This window comes from Pan paniscus, chromosome 11, assembly GCF_029289425.2.
Source record: "Pan paniscus chromosome 11, NHGRI_mPanPan1-v2.0_pri, whole genome shotgun sequence".
Classification (NCBI taxonomy): Eukaryota; Metazoa; Chordata; class Mammalia; order Primates; family Hominidae; genus Pan; species Pan paniscus.
In genome coordinates this window covers 123,588,423-123,610,104 of record NC_073260.2, presented here as the reverse complement: position 1 = coordinate 123,610,104, position 21,682 = coordinate 123,588,423, and the positions used below count along the sequence as shown (strand labels likewise).

The following is a 21,682-nucleotide window of genomic DNA, read 5'->3' as shown; positions in this document are numbered from 1 at the left end:
AAGAAATTGATTGCTGGATGCCCCACTGCCTGGCTAGACATTCCCCCAACTCCTTTCAATTTGAAGCTGGCCGAAGAGCGAGGTCGAGAAGCTGACCAGGTGAGAGCTGAGTCGTTCACGCACAGGAAGAGGGGACAAGTTTTCCTGTTTTCACAGGGGTTCCTCACGCTCAGGCTTCCAGCGTCTGCCTGCACTGACATCATCGTGGTCGCGATGAAAACAGTGCAGTAGGAACCCTGACCTCCCCTTCCATGAGAATCCAGCAGAGAACTTCCTGATGTGTTATATACATCCGGGACAATCGGAAACTGTCGTTTTGATTAAGTATTAGTTGGGATGAGGAGCATCTACCAGGACTCCCAGATCTGGAGTCCTCACTTTCTCAGCAAGGGCACCTGCATCCTGAGCTTTTACATGTACACACACCCAGCGATTGTGTGTGCCGAGAAAGACCCACATACGCACATTGTTTTTTCCTCTTCCACGATTATCTGCCAGAATTCTACTCAGTTAATTGCGGTTTGAGAACACACCATCCACAGGAGAGCACCAATGGATCTAGTCTAGTGAGGTTACATTTACTTGTAATCCTCCCCCTTCCCTTTCCCATTTCTTTGATGATTTTTCCCATAAGTGTGTAAGCCACTGGGACTTAGTAGAAGCAGGCCGCTTCTCCTAAATGTGATTTGGACCATATGCTTTCTACATTCATTCCCGCTTCGGCTTTTCTTCTCTGCACTAACTGCTAACACGTTATAGTCACCTTGAAATTTCCTCTGCTATTTTCCAATTAAAAGCTTAATAGCCCTGGAAACGGAGTTCATGTGGTGAAGTTTACCATAGCCCCTTGTTCTGAAAGGCTTTCTGCTGGGATCCCATTATGTGCTTGAATAAACCCTTTCTGCAAACAGAAATGGGACTCGGGGTTGTCAGGTGTTGGGTTACAATAGACTTTGAGGCAGGGGACATTTTACCAACATAAATACAAACCTGTCCCTATAGGGAGATGTTGTCAAATACTGGGATATGGAAAACATTCCCATCAAATATGAGAAAAGGATTACTGCACTATATCAAATGAGTATTTAGATCTCAGCCCCCGATGTGCACCGGAGTGAAACGGGCCCCCGGGACCAAATGCCAGACTGTTTGAGTGGCAACGAGATAGGGTGGCTAGGTGACCGACGGGGGAAAAGGGGTCGCCTTGGTAGTGAAAATGCCCCCACAAACCTGGTGCAGAGCTCTTCTGCTTTCCTTTTAAAAATTTATTCATACTCAAGTTCTTTATACTTCCTCGTTTCACTGTTTGAAGAAAATCGGAAGAAATTTGGTTTTGAAAAAACTCGTTGGTCCCCACGTTTCCAAGAGATCCGGAGGTTTCAGCGCAATAGTTTTCAGTTAAGGTGTCATTTGAGGCCCTCTATATCTCAGCACGTTAAATGACTCGCGTCCAGCTCCCCATTTCCTAGCCTCGGGCCTACAGGGCTGGGGGCGACCTCTGCCTCCCGTCCCCGGAGCTTACAAAATTCCTTCCAGTTGTATTTTAGGGCTTGTTTTCCTAGAGAAGGTTGAGACTAGAGGAAGGACTAAAGTGGTGGGGGAAGGGGCAAGACCGAGGGGTCCCTACCCCACGCGGCTTTGGAGGATGGCCTCCCAGGGTTAGCACTCGAATGCTAGAGCTTCTTGTCCACACTCTACCAGGTCAGTGTCCCGCGATCCCCACCTCCCGGACGCGTATGAAACGGGGACAGCTAAGGGCTTCAAGGGAAACACACAACTGGGTTCGGTTTTCAACCCTCCTCTCCGCAAATCAGCGTTCTAGGCAGAGGGTTGGCTGCTAGAACGCCTGGAGGTGCTTCCCTTGAATTCATGGCAAACACCAGAGGAAAGTTTTCAGGTTGCTTGCTTACTTCCAGGGCAGTACAGAGAAAAGCGGCCTCCCCGAGGGAACAAGGGCCTCTGTGCCCATGAGGGGTCGGACACTGCAGCGGACTTGCCTACGCTCTCATCTAGCATTTGATTCCCCACCAGGAGATGGGCTTGGTGCACACTCTCAGAAGCGTATCCACCGAAGGCTCTGGAACTGCCCCGCTTCGCATAGAGCTATTGTGCTGCCCTGCAGTGTATCCACTTGTTTTGTTTGTTTGTTTTTTGGTTTTTGCTTGTTTGCTGATGGGCAGTGGGGAGGTGCGAGGGTGGAGGGCCTTCTTTGTGCATATATAGCGATAGTCTGCACTAGGCCAAGCCCGCTACTCCTGGGAGAATGGGAACACGCAAATAATCTAAACAAAGTTTTCTGCTGTCATCTTGTGAAGGACCCTCTCCCCCAAGACATCTATGACTGGGGTCTATGGGTTAAGGAGGTGAAAAAGTGGCCCCATCCCATATCCATAACTAAATCACAGAATCCGTGGGGATTTGAACTGAGTGGCTGGCGCAAGACTTCTGTTTGCTTCCAGTGGCTGCTGGGAGCGAGGGAAGAGGATATCGGTAACTTGGGGGCGCCAATGTGGCTTCTGTGTCTGCCCCTTGAAAGTTTATACCCGGCGCTTAACAAATCCTTTACAGGAGCACGTACGTCCCTGACTTTTCAGGATACTGTTTTACATTAAAACATGGACAGGAGGGTAGAAAAGTAAAATTCGCCTGCAAAATGGGTTGTCATCTTTGGGCCGGCAGATCTCCAAAACCATTTTCTTCTAAAGCAACAAAAGAGAAAAAAATACGTTCTAAAAGGAAATTACGAAAAGAGCCTAACTTTCCTAAACCAACATCACTTCACTCCCCTATCCTAAACTCCACCCAGGTCCGGGGTGCAACCGCAACACTCGCGTAGGTTCGAGTTCTCCCGGAGCTGAGCTTCTGCGGCCAAATGTCGGGATAAAAGCGGCCTTGGGCTCGGAAAAACGCGGCCAGATCTGGACTGGAGGGAGGAGAAGAGAGAGAAGGGGAGCGGCCACCTCACTCGCTTACAGGCACCCCCACCCTCACTCCCGCTGGTCCTCCCCTTCTCCGCCCCGAGAGCACCGCCGCGTTCTGGAGCGCCGCAGTCTCCAGCCGCGGGCTGGGGTAGCGGAGAGGGCTTGGAGGAGGGGGCCGTGAGCGCCCCCGCGAGAGTGGCCTGGCTGCAGGTGGCAAGGAAGGTGAAGTGCAGGCACCCGAGGGGCGCAAAGAAGGAGGAAGGCGTGGGGCGGGGAGTGCAAGGAGACAGGGACCCCAGGGGCGGGGGTGGCGGTGGGAAGGAGGAGGGGTTGGGGGAGGGCGGCGGAGGTGTTGGGTCCGGCCGGCTCACCAGGGAGCTGCAGAAGAGCTGGCTCAGACCTTAATCAGAGCTCTCGCCGGTTCCTTGCAGCCGCCGCAGCGCCTCCGCGAAGGAGAACGTGCCGACCCGGCTGCGCGCCCAAGGCAGCGGCCCGCGTCGGCGTTGGCTGGGCGTGAGCTGGGAGGCCGAGCCGTGAGCGCGAAGGGAGCTGGAGAGACGACTGCGGCACCTCCAGCCGCCCCGGAGCACACACGACCACCGGGGCTGCGGGACCAAGGGCCGCGTCGCCCGGAGGCCGCCCCTGAGCCGGCCTCGCAGCCCCGCCGTCCAGCGCTCCCTGGCCCTCTCCCGCAGCCAGGCTGCCAACTCATTCGGGAGCCCGGGGCATGAACGGCTACGGCTCCCCCTACCTGTACATGGGCGGCCCGGTGTCGCAGCCGCCACGGGCGCCCCTGCAGCGCACGCCCAAGTGCGCGCGCTGCCGCAACCATGGCGTACTGTCCTGGCTCAAGGGCCACAAGCGTTACTGCCGCTTCAAGGACTGCACCTGCGAGAAGTGCATCCTCATCATCGAGCGGCAGCGGGTCATGGCCGCGCAGGTGGCGCTGCGCCGGCAGCAGGCCAACGAGAGCTTGGAGAGCCTCATCCCCGACTCGCTGCGCGCTCTGCCAGGGCCCCCGCCGCCTGGGGACGCCGCCGCCGCCCCGCAGCCGCCGCCAGCCTCTCAGCCGTCGCAGCCGCAGCCGCCGCGCCCTGCTGCCGAGTTGGCCGCGGCCGCCGCGCTGCGTTGGACTGCGGAGCCGCAGCCCGGGGCTCTGCAGGCGCAGCTCGCCAAGCCAGGTAAGAGCGTCTGAGGTGCGGGAGTTTGGCCGGGCGCGTGGGCAACTTCGGAGTGCCTGCTGCAGCTCCACTTGGGAGCACTGGAGGCAAAGTTTTGGGAAGTGGGCCTCTCGGGGCTTTCCTTCCTACTCTCCGCCAGGCCGGGGCTTCCTCTCCCGGGAGAAGCCGGCTGAGTCTGGACCCAGCGCGAGTGGCACTCGCGCCCGCAGGGAAGGCGCCTCCGGGCAGCCAAACGACGGGACTGTGCGTCAGTATCGCCAGGCGCCTTCCCAGGTTGAAGGGTTCGGAACGTGGCAGACTGAGCAGGGAGACAACGGAGTTGAGACAGGACAAAATTAAAACCCACCTGCGCACACTTACTACGGTGGGGTCGGATTTTCCTGGCTGCAGGCTTTAGAGGTCCTTGCCATTTGGGGGTTGGAATGGGTAGGTGGGTGTAGGGAAGGAGCCAAGGCCCAACACTCGGCTGAGTCGAGCTGGCTGTGCTTCTCGGCCGGCCCGGCCCTGCCCAGGGCCCAGGAAAATTTGAGTGAGGACAAGTATCCAACTCTCAGAACCCTGGCCTTTCTAGCTTTGCTCCGTGGCCTCCAGACTCTTGTAACTGGTGAAATAAGTTCCATTTAGCAATGAGAGTAAAAGGGTCCGGAAAGGCTCGTGAGCTGATAGCGGGAAAAGAATCTGATGCGCCCAGAATTCACTCCTTTGCAGAACCTCCTAGATCCTTTAACACTGTTCCCCAGGCTGCCCTCAGCTGTCTTCGTGGTTTAAAGGAATACAAAAAATCTGATCCCCCACCACCCATCCGTTTCCATCCAGGCCTCCTGAGCTTGGCAGGCCTGAGTTGAGTCTCTTAGTCTCTCTCTTCCTGGGGAATTTCTAGCTTGCGGTTCTGCCCAGCTCAAGAGCTCTTTTGATGGCTCTTGGAATTCAGCGGAGATGTGTTTGGTGTTTCTCCTTAACTGGGGCAAATGTGCAAAGGAACACAGCCCACCTTCTCCCGGAAGGGGGCATGCTGGAATTAGGAGTGGGAAGGTCCAGAGCCGTCCTGTGGGTAGAACGGTGGCAAAACTGGTACCTACACTGACCTGCCAACTCCCTAAAGACGGTGCCCCTAGCTTCGGAGAAAGGCTTTCAGGAGCCCAGGACTGCTTTGTCTGGATCCTGTGGAGCTGAGGAAGTGAGGCGGACTCACCTGTTTCGTGGTGAGTCGACGGGTGACTGGCAGGTGGAGTTCTGCTGCCCTGTCTTTCCGCCATGCTTTCCAGGCCTGAAGCTCTGAGAACAGCCTGTGTGACAGTAGAGCTGGGAATTTTAAAGCCTGAAGAGAGTTTGCCGAACTTGGATTTTGTGGATATTTAATCCAAGTTAGCATATAAACATTTCTCAGAAATGCTCGCCAGTTGTCTCTCTTTTGTCTGTCTCATCTTTTTATATTTATGGGTTTGTCACAGACGAAGGGGAGGGAGGAGAAAAAGGTTTTATTATTTTTCTCCCATAGGTTTGAACAAATAACAAGGAAGAGTTTGGTCTCAGCTCTAGAATTGGATTTGTACCAATTTATTTTCTTAATTTTTTTCCACTTCCAGCTTCTCTGGTTCCTTTTCCCCCAGGGCCAGGGCAGAGGCCTGAGGTAACATCAGAGGTTAACTCAGCAGCACTCCTGTGATGGGGCATTGGGTTCTGTGGTCTTATCCAAGGAGATGCCCTTCACATCCTGTGTTCTTCAGAGTATTCTTTGGGATAGCTGAAGTTCGTGATTTCTAAAGAGTCACAAAACTAAAAACACAACCCCAGGAGGAGGAGGAGTGAGGGCAGGCAGGAAGGCAGAGTAGGCAGCGGCAGCAGGATACGTGCTTTGGGAGAATAGAAAAAGGAAACGGATCTCAACTGGACAAAGCAGAGCTGTGCTGTTTTACTCCTACTTAGCACTCAGGGATAGCCTGAGCCTTCCGAATTGAAAACAAGTAATTGCAAAGGAGAATAGGATTTATGACAAGGTGAGGTCCAAGTGAGGACTTTGGGGGACCGAGGCATCAGGGACCAAGGGCTCAGTTTCCAGCTGGTCACCCCCAACCTCCCATACCTTGCACATTGATGTACACAACTTTTGTTTTCTTCTTTCACTTGCTTTGACCCCATAATTCCATTTTTTTAAAAAAGCAAATCACCACTCTGATGGGGAGTGGGGAGAAAGGTAGGAAAATAATAGATAATTGTTTAGGAAGACAAGCATACAAGTGGATCCATTCTACACAGTGCTTGTAGAAATAAAGTCTATTTGGGGTTTAAGCTGAAGAAAACTGCTCACTGAGACTGCCTGTTGCTATAGGTATTATACCCTTTTTGCAGTTGTTCTAATAATGTATTTGTGTATAACATTCCATATGTATTTAGAAGTGTATCAGAACTACTTCTGAATAAGTGCAGAGAGTAAGCAAAACTCTATTGGAATGGTAGTTCCACATGTACATTAAGTATACAGACCATCAGAAATCTTTCAATATCTGCTGGCAATGTAGATCTATTACTTTGTGAACTTTGACTTTAAAATGTGGTTGGTCTTTTTGCGGGGCAAAGGGCCTCTTTAGTACATAAGCTGTGAAGAGAGATTTTTTTGTCTTGTGTACAGAAGCACATGGAGTCTTTCCTCTCCAGAAATCTTTGAGAAAAGCACATGCCTTAAGGAAGAGTATGTTTGCTGTGAATCACTGGAGGAGAACCACCCCGTTGAGGGAGTGACATATTCACATCAAAACTCAGTTTTGTAACTGGAAGAATTTTTTCTCAAATTCTGCTTTAGATTCTTTAAAGGAATGGGGTTATTTTATCTAATGGTGTAGTATGTTGAGTATCCCTTTCAATGTGTGGTGTTTTTAAGGAGAATTTTCATATTCTAGTGGTTTTTACTTCTAGTTATGAAGTATTCTTTTTTCTTTTTCAATGTAGATTTCTCCTTCTCTTTGATTACCATCTACGATGGACCTGGAATTAATTATTAGATTTTGATTGAGCCAAACATTTTGATTTAAGCTATATAGAGATATATTAAGCTATATATATCTATTAAAAGCTATATATATAGCTTAAATTTAAATTCTAATTTAAGCTATATGTGTGTGTGTATATATATATGTATATATACATACACTATTTAATTCATTTATTCTTCTCCTAAATTCCCTCTGTGTTCTTCTCATACTCCTTCTCCCCGTGAAAATACAGGAGGCATGAAGATCTTCCAACTGTTAGTGTATCTGAATCAGCGGTTTTAATCAGCCTAGCCAGCCTTTCAGGACGTGGGCTCAAGAGCTGAGGGAAGTTAAGGGTCACTGCCAAGGTGAAAAGCTAAAGTTACATCTTGTGTTGTGGCTCCCTTCCCTACCCCCAACTTTTCCTCCAGGGGAGTGTCCTCGGACACCTTAGACTGTGGTGCGATGAGAAGAAAGATCTGTGGCTGTAGACTCTTCCTAGGTCTCCATCTGCCATCAAAATGAATATGTACACACATTCTTTTAAATGCTTTTAAAAGGAAAAAGAAATCGAAAACATAGTTGGTTAGGAATAAGAGAGAAGGATCAAATGGGAAAGTAGGATCTTCTTTCCTGTTTATTTCTTAGGGGGTGGGGGCGGAGCAAACAAGATAACTATAGGGGGAGAAGTTAGGAGATTTTGGAAAACTCCCTTTATTTTATTTTTCCTCTTGCCCTGCCCCTCCTAGCATCTTTATGCTTGCCTCTGGGCTTTTCTGCTCCAGCTTGACTGGGTCCCGCAAGGTCCACTTCCTTTTTTTTAAATTTTTTTTTTCCCCAAAGAGAAGCACCTGCAAGTGTAATGGGTGTTAGGGAACACTCGTCCAGGCCAGGATGAGAAACCCTCTGACTGTTGGCTAGGAAGAAAAGAAAAGCGGGAAATACTTAAAAACCATTTATGAAGTGTACCTGTGAATTGAAAAACAGGGTCTCATTTTAAGACAGCTTGATTTGAGGGTGAGGGGCTTGACTCAGTTGCATTTTAAAAAACAAAACCCAACCAAATAAAAAGGAATACACATACAGGCACTAAGGTCTCTTCCAAACCCCACCCCAGGGCTGGCTCTTGGGGCTGGGATGCTGCTGGGAACCGGTCTTCCCAGCTCTTGGCCTGGCCGGTTTGCACGCAGTGCAGATGGTGTATGTGTGTTGCGGAGGGTTGCGGCAGCTGGCCCAGGACTGGGACCCTGGCCACAGCGGGCTCAAAGTAGGGGCAAAGATAGGGGGCAGCGGCTCCTTGCGGCCGCACTGGACTGCCGTCTCCTTGCACCAGGGGGTCGGAGCTGCAGCTGAGCCCAGCTTCTCGCCGCCTGCTGGGGACGGCTCTTTCCTTGGTCACTGTCAGGAAGCAGCTCACTAGGCAGCTCAGGAACCGCCCAGAGGCAGCCACATCCCTTGCCTTTCCCTTGTCCAGCTCTTGGGCCACCACTCCCTCTCTGCTCTTCCTGAGCTTCACTACCCTCTCCTTCCCAAGGCAGGAGTCCCGAGGTGAGTTGACAGCTTCTGCAAAAATCATGCAAAAAAAAAAATAGGATGCCAATATTGCATGGGACATGCTTTCACTAGAAAGCCTTCTTTGTTTATTTGATGGTCCCACTTAACTGGACGTCCTGTTATTTTATCTGGCAACCGTAGGCCTAGGCCTTCCTCACCCAGCCCCAGTACCCACGCAGGGCACCCCTTGGCGGTGGGGTCGCCTGTGCTCCTCTCCTAGTTCTTTCTCTGCAGAGCCCGAGCTGCCTGGGACTGGCATCAGGGAGGTGCTGGGGTCCATCCTGTGGATCTGGGACGGTTTGGCAGGAAAAACGAGAGTGTGTTCCACGCCTAGGAACCAGAGTTCTACTGCCATCTGGGAAGGAACCTCTCTCCACCTCCAAATCACTCCGTGGTGTTATAAATCTGGAGGATAGCCGTGCTCTCGACTTACACAACCAACTTTTCTTTTTCCCTGATGGAGGAACTCCCGGGTTTAAAAGATTACAGTAATCACAGGAGGACAGTGTAAATCGAATCTGATAGCAATAACTTTCGGAGAAGGTCAGGCTCAAGTGAAATGTTACCAAGCAACAGGCATTTTGTTTGCAAAATACAATCAAAGAGCATTGATGAGAAATTCTTTGCTGCAGCCAGTCAGCACTTTCTGCTAACAGCTTTACAGAGAGAAAAGGAATAAATCTTCATAAATCAAAGTCCCTGGAGGACTCGGAGCCCTTTTCTGGAAATGTTGCACTTCTTCCTGACAGGAAGGAGGACTAAGCCCAGCAAAAAACCATGTGCCTGCCTGCCTACCTCCTCTTTCTTTCTCTTCCTTTCTTCCTCGCCTCTTGCTTTTTTCCTTTCTTCCCCCCTTTAAACCTGTTGCAGCCCCTTAGCCATTAGCTGCTTAGGTCCTTGGACCTCCTTGTCTAGTCCTGTGTGGCTCTGATGGCTTGTGCACGGGTGCTCATGGCAGAGGTGGAGGATGCAGTGATAGGACAGCTGGTCCTCACAGGTCCACCGCCTTGTGATTGTGTCAGTTACGTCCCACATCGCCTTAGTGAGTCATCCCCTTGCCCGAGCAATGCATACTACTGCTCTCAGAAGGGAAACTAAAGTAACTAGGTATGGGTTTTTTTTTTTTGCATTTTATTGCATAAACAGCTATAAAAGGCACAATCAAGTACCAAGTAACAATAATAATAATGAAAAACTTAAGAGTCAGCACATCAATTCTTTACAAAATCTCCAATCTCTTGATTACAACAACTAGGCAGACATAAATTTTACAGAGCTGGGACTAGTGTTCCACGTTTTTCCCACTGATGATTACTTTGTTTAGTTCAGTATATATCTCTAGCACCCATAATCTTTATCTGTAAGCACTTAAAACAGTATTTCCCCCTGTGAAGACACCACGGTCTGCCCAGCTGCTATCCTTGGAATTATTTGCTGTATTTCACTGTGAAATATAACCAACTGCAGCTTACTTTGAATTTTGCAAAAGATTAGTTAGTAAACTGTATGTCTCTCAGTGGTCAAGAGGCAATGCTTTGATCATCTCTGTATGATCTTACCCAGCACAGTACATGAGAGCATAGTAAGGCATTTAGGGGCATTTGTTAAATAGATGGATGAGTTAGACAGGTGCATTTTGGAAGGTACCAAATAAACATGTAGATTTGTAGGTAATTTCCCCTCTGCTTCTTGGAAGGTATTCCCTTCTGAGTCAAGAAAGAGATCAAAACTAAATTTTTACAAAATATGTGAGGTCCACAGTTGCAAACCATACTTCCTTCAGCCCAGTCCTGTCTATAGCAATATTCCCCCAAAATATAGTGTCAAGGAACCACTCTGATTCCTTCATACATTATTAATTCAGTGTTGTTAATGACTTTTTAAAAGGTAAAGCATGGCGAGTTTTTTTTTTTTTTTTAACTTTTCACAACCCTCCCCAACCCGGCAATCCACCCCAGGAAGAAAAGGAAAGTTTTTAGATCGAGATCATTCCCTGGTGTTCTTTAGATTTTCAACTATTCATTTTTTTTTAAATAATTCACCACTTCTAGTGTGAGATGAAGGTAAGAGAAAATGTGAAGCGTTTGTCTACAGTTAGAATTCTGATTAGGCAATGGTCTCCTGTAAAAGTCTCATCCTGCCTGGGCTGCCTCCCTTGCCATTGTTGTAAGATTTATGTGCTTTGAAAACTACCCATCAAGGACCTGTTATTTAGAGGTGTGTTCCCCACAGCTCAAGTGAACAGATGAGGATATGACAATCTATGTTTCAAAACGCGTGACATGATTTCAAAAGGGATGGGGGAGTCCAGTGACTTTTGAGCTAGGAAATATTCCTCTCTGCTCGAGTTTTTCTGTGTTTTCATTCTGTATGTAAGAACTATTTTGTTTTTGTAGATGTAATTGGATAGAATGGATATAACCTATGACATCTAAGTCAGAAAGATTTTTCACTTTTTTTTTTTTTATTTAGGCAGTCTAATTCTGTCGCCACAGCTGGAGTGCAGTGGTGAGATCTGCAGCTCACTGCAAGCTCTGCCTCCCGGGTTCACGCCATTCTCCTGCCTCAGCCTCCCGAGTAGCTGGGACTACAGGCATCTGCCACCATGCTCGCCTATTTTTTTTTGTATTTTTAGTAGAGATGAGGTTTCACCATGTTAGCCAGATGGTCTTGATCTCCTGACCTCGTGATCCACCCGCCTCGGCCTCCCAAAGTGCCGGGATTACAGGTGTGAGCCACCGCGCCCAGCCAGATTTTTCACTTTTATGCATCTTGAGCAGAATGTTTGTTTCTCATATGTGGTAGACTTTCTCAAAGTATTTGAAATAATACATTTTTTTTTTACTAAATTGCATTTTTATGTGAAAAACTTCCCTAAAGAAAGTTACATTTTCAAACTGTAATTTTAGATTGAAAGCACTTTTGTGAGTGTTTATTTTCTCTCTTTAAAGTCCTGTAGCAAAAAAAGAAAAAAAAGTATTGTAGTCATCTTATGGCATATATATTTTGAAGTCGGTAGCATTGTTATCTGTAGAAAAACTTTTCTTTTTAATTGAATATCTATTTCTTTTAAAAACCTCTTTACCCTAGTGCACAGTTTATTTCAGGGATAGCTATAAGTGTTTCTACCCCATGAAATATGAAATGGAAGAGAGAATATTAAGATTTTAAAAATATGTACATGTTTAGCAATAGAAACAGCATATTGTATCACTTTCAGTAATATGTGTCATATTCGATAAAATTGATTTCTTCCCTGTTTAATAGCTTTGACTTTCTATACACATCTACCGGGGTAAAAATATTATCAGTTGATATACACTCTTAATGTTCTAGGAATTAGGGTTTCAGTTTCAAGAAGAAAGAAGGTAAAATGTTTCAGGAGTATTTCCTGTTTTATTTTGTTAGTTGGCAGTTTCACATTTCTATGTCTAGAAAGGCCTTTATGTTTTAAACCAACTAGAATGATTTGTAAAGTTTATTTAAGAAAAAATCTGGAGATGTAAAGAAGTACCTGTTATTAAATTACACTTTATCACTGGGCTCAAAACTCACCCTCTATAATTACCTGTGAAAGTCTGTATTTATAATAGAATAATTTACAATATATTTAGTTTAGGTGCAATAATACAACCAGTACTAGACACCAGAGGGCCACAAAATTGCAGGAACTGTATATCCTGCCCTTCAGAAATTATTGTTTGGTGAGGAGTTATTCTTGGTGCAAAGTTAGAGGCTAGTCTTCCTTTGCCTAGTTTTGAAACTCCAACAGCCTTACATGTTGATGGGGGTTTGGCTCACCCAGCACTACTTAGCAGGACCTTGTGTGCGGCTCAGGTGCATAAGCCTCACAGGTGTGCTCTGCTTGTTCTTTCATCATCTTTGTCTTTCCTTTGAACACAGTGTAAGCAGTGCTGAGCTCAGCTGGTTGGTTGGTTTACGCTGAATTTGTAGATTTGATTCCTGTGACATGGTGTTAGCTTTTCTCATATTTTGGCTATAGCCAGATGGCACAGAGACCTGCGGAGAGAGCATGGAGGATTCGGTGTAATCTATCACCACTCCTTGACAAGTAACCAGAAGTGCATGATGCACTAGCATGTCCCAGTAGCAGGGGCAAAGGGTAACACAACCAAATGAGCAAGTGACTTTCACAGTCTGAGAGTTCACAGTTGCTGAACAAGCTGGCACCGACGTAAGATTCCACTACCGTCTGTTCCGCAGAACTTAGGAAAATAGGTACAAGAGTGGAATTTTATATTGTCAGACTTGTAATCCTGGTATGAAGTATTCAGTTGATTGGGACGGTATATCTGTTGCTACCTTGAAAAGAAAAGCCTCCATTTTTGTAATGGTAGAGTCATTAGGTTAGTGAGAACCTCATTCCCTAATTCCCCTTTCAGTTAGCCTTCTGCTGTTTGATCCACTTTTTTTCTGGAGACTAAAGTGTACTGTGGAAGAGTCAATTTGGTTGACAGACCTGAGAAAACACTTCCTAATATGTTTTCAGTGTTTGAAGCTTATCTAAAGTGGGGGCAGGGGATGTACCTTTTAAAACACAAAGCTATTTGGTTCACATATTTCTTTTAAAAATAGTTGAGCTGGCCGGGCGTGGTGGCTGACTCCTGTAATCCCAGCACTTTGGGAGGCTGAGGCGGGTGGATCATGAGGTCAGGAGTTCGAGACGAGCCTGGCCAACATGGCGAAACCCTGTCTCTACTACAAATACAAAAATTAGCCGGGTGTGGTGGCACACACCTGTAGTCCCAGCTATTCGGGAGGCTGACGCGGGAGAATCACTTGAACCCAGGAGGCAGAGTTTCCAGTGAGCCGAGACCATGCCACTGCACTCCAGCCTGGGTGACAGAGTGAGACTCTGTCTCAAAAAAAAAAAAAAAAAAGTTGAGCTTTGAGCTTTCCAGCTGTGCCTATGTACCCTTTATTCCCAAGAAGGACTAGTTGTTTCTCTTGCTTAAAAAAATCTCCTCATTCTCTATATTACTATGACACTGTGTGGCATATATTTTTCTTTTTTTTATTGTGGTAAAGTATATATAACATAAAGTTTACAATTTTAACCATTTTTAGGGGTACAATTCAGTGGCATTTATTCAAAATGTTGTGCAACCATCACCACCATCCATCTTCAGAACCTTTTCATCATTCCAGACGGAAACTCCATACCCATGAAACAATAACTCCCCATTCCCTTTTCCTTCCAGCCCCTGGCAACCACCACACTACTTTCTCTCTGAATTTCCCTATTCTTGGTATCGAATATAAGTAGAGTCATACAGTATTTGTCCTTTTGTGTCTGGCTTATTTCACTTAGCCTAATGTTCTCAAGGTTCATCCATGTTATAGCATGTATCGGAATTCCATTCCTTTTTAAGGCTGAATAATATCCCACTGTGTGTCTGTGTGTGTGTGTGTGTGTGTGTACACCACGTTTTATACATTCATGCACTGATGGACATTTGGGTTGCTTTCACCTTTTGGCTATTGTGAATGCTGCTGCCATGAACATTGGTATACAATGTGTGTCGTATTTGAGGCTTAGCAAATGCTGCCAGGCCCTGTTTGCTGCTTCTCCTGCACGTGTGTCTTATTTCCCCAGCTAGAAGATAAGGTCCATAAGCTAGGTGTGGGTCTTACACTTCTTGGTGTTTTTCATCCTTTATTCTGTTTCTCCCAGTATCGTGCAGAAATATAAATACTTGGTGCTGATAATTAGGCTAAAATTAAAAAATAAGGAAACTGTTTAGAAGTACATAGTATTTTAAAGAAGTACTTTATGTCCATATTTACATGGGGAGAGTATTTGACTTGTTTTTCCAATTTCTAAAAGTGATAGTATATTAATATACTATCACTTTTCAAGTGTTTAATAATTTTCAAATGTTTAATAATAGAGTAACAGCCAAGAAGTATGTATGGGTCATGAGTCAGGAACATTTAAATAGATCTAGCTGATTATAAAGTAAATCTATAGAAGCCTTTTTGTTGCTGTTTTTCTCTTTTGAATCAAGGACATGAGTTCAAATACCACATTAACTCAAGAGGTAAAAGCTGTGTCCCCCATCCTAAGAAGTTGTAGGAGAGAATATGTCAAATTTCTCTTACAAAAATAGTCATTCTACAGTAGAGTCTTTCTATGGAGTCATTATATAAAGTGAAGATGGCTTCATATGTATGTGACGCAAATGAACCTCTCATTGGAAACCTTATATTTTATATTAAAAAAGCAGTTTAAAATGCAAATTTGGGATAAGTATGAATTCCTATCAGATGTATGTTGACACTTGCACTGAGGTAATTTAAGAGTGTTTTAAAGTGTATTTACTTATGTTTGCCACATATTTATTGCTTTGTTAAAGGCCAAAGTTTTGGTTTTTGGTTACATCTGAGATACATCCTGTATTAGAAGAATGTTTCTAAGTAGGCCTTTAAGGCTTTTAAAATAAATAACAAGTGTAGGAGAAGATGGTTTCTAGAAGGTGCTTTGATGAAATTTCACAAAGTTTTGTTTTTTGGTTACACTTAAGATACATCCTGTATTAGAAGAATGTTCATAAGTAGGCCCTTAAGGCTTTTAAAATGACAAGTGTAGGAGAAGATTGTTTCTAGAGGGTGCTTTGATGAAATTTCACCGGCTGGCTATCTGTATATAATCAGGTGTGCCCACAGAGAAGGCAACAATGAAGCTATTCAGGCAGGGCCGCAGAAAACACAGGCAAAGCAATTGTTTACAACTCAACAACTGGGTCATTAGGAATTTTCATCTTTCGATCAGCTACCCTGGCTTTGAGTAGCCACAGCCAGTGCGTGTTTCAAAAAAGGACAAAACTCTATTTGCAAATAGCTTGCTACTAAAAAATATGTTTCTTTATTATAAAGTCCTGTTGGAATTTACTGCTGCAAAGCAAACCACTCTGACTTACTCTTTTCTGTGTGCTTAGCCCTGCAATATTACCAGCTGTTAAGTAAAAATGTTCTTAGGTCAAGATGTTAAATTTGCAACTGGTTTACTTTATCGCAAGTCTCTGCTTTATTTGGGAAGCTTTTTTTCCCCTCCTTCTTCTTTTCATATAATATAAAAAGGCATCTTCAAATTTCACTGGCTTTAAAAAAAGGTATCTTCAAGTCCTTTCCATGAACTTTACCAGCAAAACAGTTCATGCACAGGTATCTGCCTCGCGCCACCTGTGGCGGTGGAGTGTGATGCGTGGTTTCATTGATGGATAATGCCCCCGTGCAATTTAACAAACCCTTTCTAGCCACTTCCTTTTTTCCTCTCCAGCAACTTATCCTGCCATCCAGAATTCATAGCTGGTTTCGTTTGCTTTCTAGTTCAAGTTATTGGCAACCAAGTTTGCCAATGCCTCAAGTGGCTTCTTATGAAAGATTTCAATGGATAGAGGTATCTTTCACTTCAGCAATTGAATTAGCTAGCTACTGTATATGGTAACCTGATGCAACATACTGATTGGTTCATAAGACATATTTAACACAAAATCAGCCTACGGGAAAATAGATTTAAGATATGAAAATTCCCTGTGGGTGTCTGGATGGTACTATCCCTAGATTACAGCTGGGGACCTTATTTGCAGAAGAGGAGCCGGAAGACAAGCTGAGCTAATTTTCCTGTTTCCCCCTGAGCTTTGCTCTTCCAGGAGTCCCCCACCCCTCCTGCCAAAGAGGCTCTCTATTGAGATTGTCACTGCTATGAAAGCCGTGTGTTACAGGTTCATGTAGCCATTCTATGTGGAAGGCAGGCTTCCTTGCACAAAGCATTCCAGGAAGCCACTCTGATTTCTAGATCTTTATTTACAGGGTTTTTGTTTCATTTGCCAGTGATACAGTTCGAATTTTTTAGAAAAGGCTTGTAGTATATTATGACCCATGGAGATGCATTTGCTCTTCCAAAAAGCACGTGTACAGGTCTCTTCTGAGCACATCTGTTCCTCTTTATGCGCACCACGAAAAGATGAACTCAGCTCTTCTGTTTTTCAGATTTGACTGAAGGACGACTTGGAGACGGCGACTCGGCAGACAATACAGAGGTCTTCAGTGACAAAGACACTGACCAGAGGAGTTCCCCAGATGTGGCAAAGAGTAAGGGCTGCTTCACCCCTGAGAGCCCGGAGATAGTGTCCGTGGGCGAAGGGGGATACGCTGTCCAGAACAACGGAGGCAACCCCGAGAGCCGCCCCGACAGCCCCAAGTATCGCGCGGAGCAGAATCACCTCCTGATGGAGGGCCCCTCGGGGACTGTTGCTCTGCCCTTCAGCTTGAAAGCCAACAGACCGCCGCTTGAAGTGTTAAAAAAGATCTTCCCCAGCCAGAAGCCAACGGTGCTTGCGCTCATCCTCCAGGGCTGTGGCGGGGACCTGGTGGGCGCCGTGGAAGTCCTTCTGTCCAGCCGCTGCTCGGTCACGGGAGCAGAGCGAACCTGCGCGGAACCCGAGAGTCTGCTGCTGCCCCCCAGTGGGCACATCTTTGAACACACCTTGAGCTCCTACCCCATCTCGTCTTCCAAATGGTCTGTGGGATCAGCCTTTCGAGTCCCAGACGCGCTGAGGGTTTCTGCCGACTCTAGTAATGTTGTCCCCAGTCCCTTGGCTGTGCCTCTGCAGCACCCTTTCCCGCAGCCACCCCGGTACCCGCTGATGCTGAGGAATACTTTGGCGAGAAACCAGTCGAGCCCCTTTCTGCCCAGTGATGTCACCCTGTGGAACACCATGACGCTGCAGCAGCAGTATCAGCTGAGGTCCCAGCATGTCAGTCCTTTCCCCGGTGACTCTGCCAGCGTCTTCAGAAGCTCGCCCGTCCTTCCTGCGCGCGCCACGGAAGACCCTCGGATTTCCATCCCTGATGATGGGTGTCCGATCGCGTCAAAGCAGTCCATTTACACCGAGGACGACTATGACGAGAGGTCTGACTCCTCAGACTCTAGAATACTCAACACATCATCTTAAAGTGGTGCTGGATGGGTGGTGGCCAGGTGACATTTTCTGTGCGTTTTGACCCTGAGGCACCTGAGGAGAGGCCACATCTTGTGTATGCCCTTTCCTTCTGTTTGACAAAGTGACTGTGCTTGATTCTATACATTAGCAATAAAAACATAACTTATTTAACTTCTTGCACTTCACTGGAAAATGCCAAATAGCTCTGCTCTGTGGCTTTAGTGCTGAATGTTTATTGTAAAAGAGAGTCTAATGTTAAGAATAGTCTTGGGAAGGCTGGGTCCATGGAAGATTTATTTGGGGATGTAAAGCTGAAGGTCAGCCTTGCACCTAAACCCAACCTGGAATGTTAAATGAAATAATATACTTGAATGCAGTTTTGTAAAAGTGGATTCCTCAGGATATGTGAAACCTAAAGGAAGTGGTTCTGTTGCAAATGGACTATAAACAGGGACATTATATTCTTACACTAAAAATCCTTGCATTTTAAAGAGAGATGCACTTAAGAATAGAGTGAACTGCTCATGTGCTTATTTAAGCTTGGACAGTTTTCAGAGACAAACCCCATTAAGAATTACTCTTTTCACATGGCTGAATCGAAACATGTGTAATGTCAATGTAAAACCAATCACAGCTGTGAACTGCATGAAATGTATTGTGAAACGAACACAAGATTAAGCTTTGTCAGGTTAATGTAGCATGTTAAGGACTCTAGAAAAAAAATAAACTAAGGAGACGAGCGTGGTTTATGTCATTTCTACTTGTGGAAAGAGGATCTCTAAAAATAGAAACTTGATGTAAAAATGACTTTTACTAACGCATGGGCCAGGAATCAAATTATCAGTTAAATGAGACATTCCTGAGAAATATGAATGGCAAAGTTTTAGGGTTGCATTCAGAAAGATAATTTGTTCAAAATGGAGTTAATTCTCTCCATCCATTCACTTATTCAACAGATACTTACTGAGTGCCTACTATGTGTAAGAGAATGTGCTTTCCGTGTATTGTCCAAGTTACCTACCCGTGAGTCCTAGATAAGCAGATATTTTAGTGGAGAATCCCATTGAAAACAAAGTAAAAATGGAATACTCCCAACAATGTATAGTTGAGTGTGGGAAGCAAGGAAAGTGCTTAGCCCAGTACCTGACATAGGAAGTATGCAGTCCATGAAAACTACTGCTTCTATTAATGAAATTCAGTAGCCTTGCATTCAGAATATAGACGTGCATTCCTTCATTCTTACTTGGAGACCATGCCATTCTGGTTTGAGGCAAAACATTGAAAACCAGGGCTTTTTTCTTTCCTTTTAAAAACATTCTTGAGGTGCTGTATATGACAAACTTCTTGCTCAGATTTTTTTTTTTAGAGAGAAGTTTCAAAGAGTAATATTCAGTGGTGCTCACACCAACCACTTCTCTGACTTACTGTTTCCATTTTTCAAAGTGCTTGAAAGGTAAGATGACTGCTTAGGTCAGACAATAAACTTACAAATGTGGAAGGGAAAGTAAATAAGCAAATAAATAAAAGCCTCTACATGCCAAGGATGCAGAGAGAGCTCCCAGTGCAGGAATAAGTCTTAAAAGGTTCTTTGGTCCTCGGAGGGAGAAGGGCAAGTTCTCTCAGCCTGAGATGCTCCCCACCCTTGAATGGGTTCCCAAGAGAAGGGAGATATGTAAAAGAGCCTTCTCATTTTTAATTCCATTGGGCACTTTTGACATGAAAAACCTTTGAGGAGAAAAAATCCCCTGTATTAGTTGGACTAGTATGTATTTAATTGACATAGTTACATACTAGAGTGTTTAAAAGTAAATACGGGCCAGGCATGGTGGCTCATGCTTATAATCCCAGCACTTTGGGAGGCCGAGGCAGGCAGATCGCTTGAACTCATGAGTTTGAGACCAGCTTTTGTATTTTTGTCTCTACAAAAAATACAAAAATTAGCCAGGTGTGGTGGCATGTACCTGTAGTCCCAGCTACTTGGGAGGCTGAGGTGGGACGATGGCTTGAGCTGGGGAAGCAAAAGTTGCAGTGGACAGAGATTGTACCACTGTACTCTAGCCTGGGCCATAGAGCCAGACCTTGTCTCAAAAAAAAAAGGAAATATGGTTTCTTGTTAGGGTTATATTTAAACATTAATGTTTATATAAGGAAGAAAGGGAGTAGAAGGGAGAGCAGTTTGCCCCCTGATTCTAAAGACATGTCCAGGACATTTTATGTGGCAATGAAGTGCTGATGTCTGGACCTATCTAGGACAAATGTATTTTAAAGGCATCTTCATTGCAAAAGTTTACCCACATTTAACAAGCAATAATGATAATGTACCACAGCACCTAAGCCAAGATGCTACAAAGCCTGTCCTCAGATATTACATCTTCGGGTTGAACCACCCAAATTGAACAAAACCTCACTGATAACGGCATCCTTACAGCTTGATTTTGCCTATAAATAATTATCATTGGCCTCTTTATGATGGCCAGCAAAATGGAATTATCTGTAAAGCAATTTATTTGTGGGCTAGTGCAGGTATGTTTGATCCTCAATATAATCTGAAAAAAGAGGCTTGGTGTGGTGGCTCATGCCTGTAATCCCAGCATTTTGGGAGGCCGAGGTAGGTGGATCACCTGAGATCAGGAGTTTGAGACAAGCCTGGCCAACATGGTGAAACCCCGTCTCTACTAAAAGTACAAAAATTAGCCAGGCATGGTGGAGGGTGCCTGTAGGCCCAGCTACTCAGGAGGCTGAGGCAGGAAAATCGCTTGAATCCGGGAGGTGGAGGTTGCAGTGAGCCGAGGTTGCGCCACTGCACTCCAGTCTGGGCAACAGAATGAGACTTCGTTTAAAAAAAAAAAAAAAAAAATTCTGAAGAAAGAAATGTTTGCTTCACTGGGGTAAGTGTGGTCAGGGGTCAGAAATGAGAAATTGGGTGTTAAGATCCTCTGTCATTAAAGCATTCAGTTTTACTCCGAGTCCCAATTTATGAGCCCCCTCTGGTTAAAGAGGCAAACCTCTTGGATTCTAACTCAGCTCTCAGAGACCATCCTGTTGCAGCATGGAAATGAATACTCATCTGCCCACAGGTACTCAGTTATTCTTTCACATGAAACTGAACATCTGGAAGAAGAGAAAAACCAACTTCGGTTTTAATTCCCTCTGTCACACAGGCAACACATCTGGGGGCCGGGCTAGGCTGTACACTTCCAGTTTCCATGAACTGATGTTTGACTTGTGTGTCAATCCGGTCTTAGAAGAAGTTAATCCACATTAAACCACAATGCCTCTCCTCCCTTCTGGTGGATCTGCCCACTCCTAGTGTTGGTGTAAATGCTTTGTCTAAGATGCTGAGAGTGTGGGTTGGTTCGTTGTGTTCTAGAGCATTTGTGTCAAAGTGTGGTCCATGTACCCAGATGCTTAATTTCTAGGGTGGATTCCTGGGCCTGACTTGTTGAGTCAGAATCCCTGGTAGCCTAAGCAGTACATTTTTATCGTCCTCTCCAGGTAATTTGTACACTCACTAAGATGTGAGAATGAACTTCCTCTTCATCACATCCTTGGGTTTTCTTTTTAGATCTACACCACGTAAAAGGGCTGAAGGCCATAAACTTGTATGCTGAGAATATTAAGTCCTTTCTCCCCCATTCCCACCTACTTTTCTAGGGCAAGGGTAAACATCAACATGTAAACAGTCCTAGTACATGCCCTAGATCTAGTTCAAACAATGTTGGCATCAATGTCAATTATTAGGTTGAGTATACATTTGGGATCAGACTTGCTTGTTTCTGGAAATTTGGTTGGCGAAGGACCTGATAAGAGCTTAAATGTGCCATTCTTTCCCCCAAGGGGAGGGCCAGAATTTTTGGCACTGCTGATCCTTCCGGCTGTCCCATGATTTTCAGTTTACTAGTGACATCTGGGAATAGGTTTTGCCCTCGAGATTTGAGCTTTAAGAAATAGCAACATTCTTGATGATGGGGCTGGAAGTAGTTTTACAGATGAATTGAGAAGCAAGACATTTGTTAGGTACATGGATATGGTTGAAATTAACGGTAGGGCAACCTGGGGAGGCAACAGGCACCAGAGACAAGGGGCAGTGA

General features: G+C 45.5%; 1 protein-coding gene across 1 annotated transcript; it reads left to right on the top strand.

Annotated features, from left to right (window-relative positions):
- Positions 1-2,806: 2,806 nt before the first annotated feature.
- DMRT3 (doublesex and mab-3 related transcription factor 3) lies at positions 2,807-21,150 on the top strand. The gene is made up of 3 exons (XM_008976975.5): positions 2,807-3,143; positions 3,353-4,102; positions 16,639-21,150. Exons 2-3 carry the CDS (start codon positions 3,649-3,651, stop codon positions 17,601-17,603), a joined length of 1,419 nt encoding a protein of 472 aa, XP_008975223.3. The 5' UTR covers positions 2,807-3,143; positions 3,353-3,648; the 3' UTR covers positions 17,604-21,150.
- The last annotated feature ends 532 nt before the right edge of the window (positions 21,151-21,682 follow it).

Coding starts and splice junctions, on each gene's coding strand:
- DMRT3 (XM_008976975.5), top strand. CDS start 3,649: ATGAACGGCTACGGCTCCCCCTACCTGTACATGGGCGGCCCGGTGTCG. Junction 4,103..16,638: donor GGCGCAGCTCGCCAAGCCAG/GTAAGAGCGTCT, acceptor TCTGTTTTTCAG/ATTTGACTGAAGGACGACTT.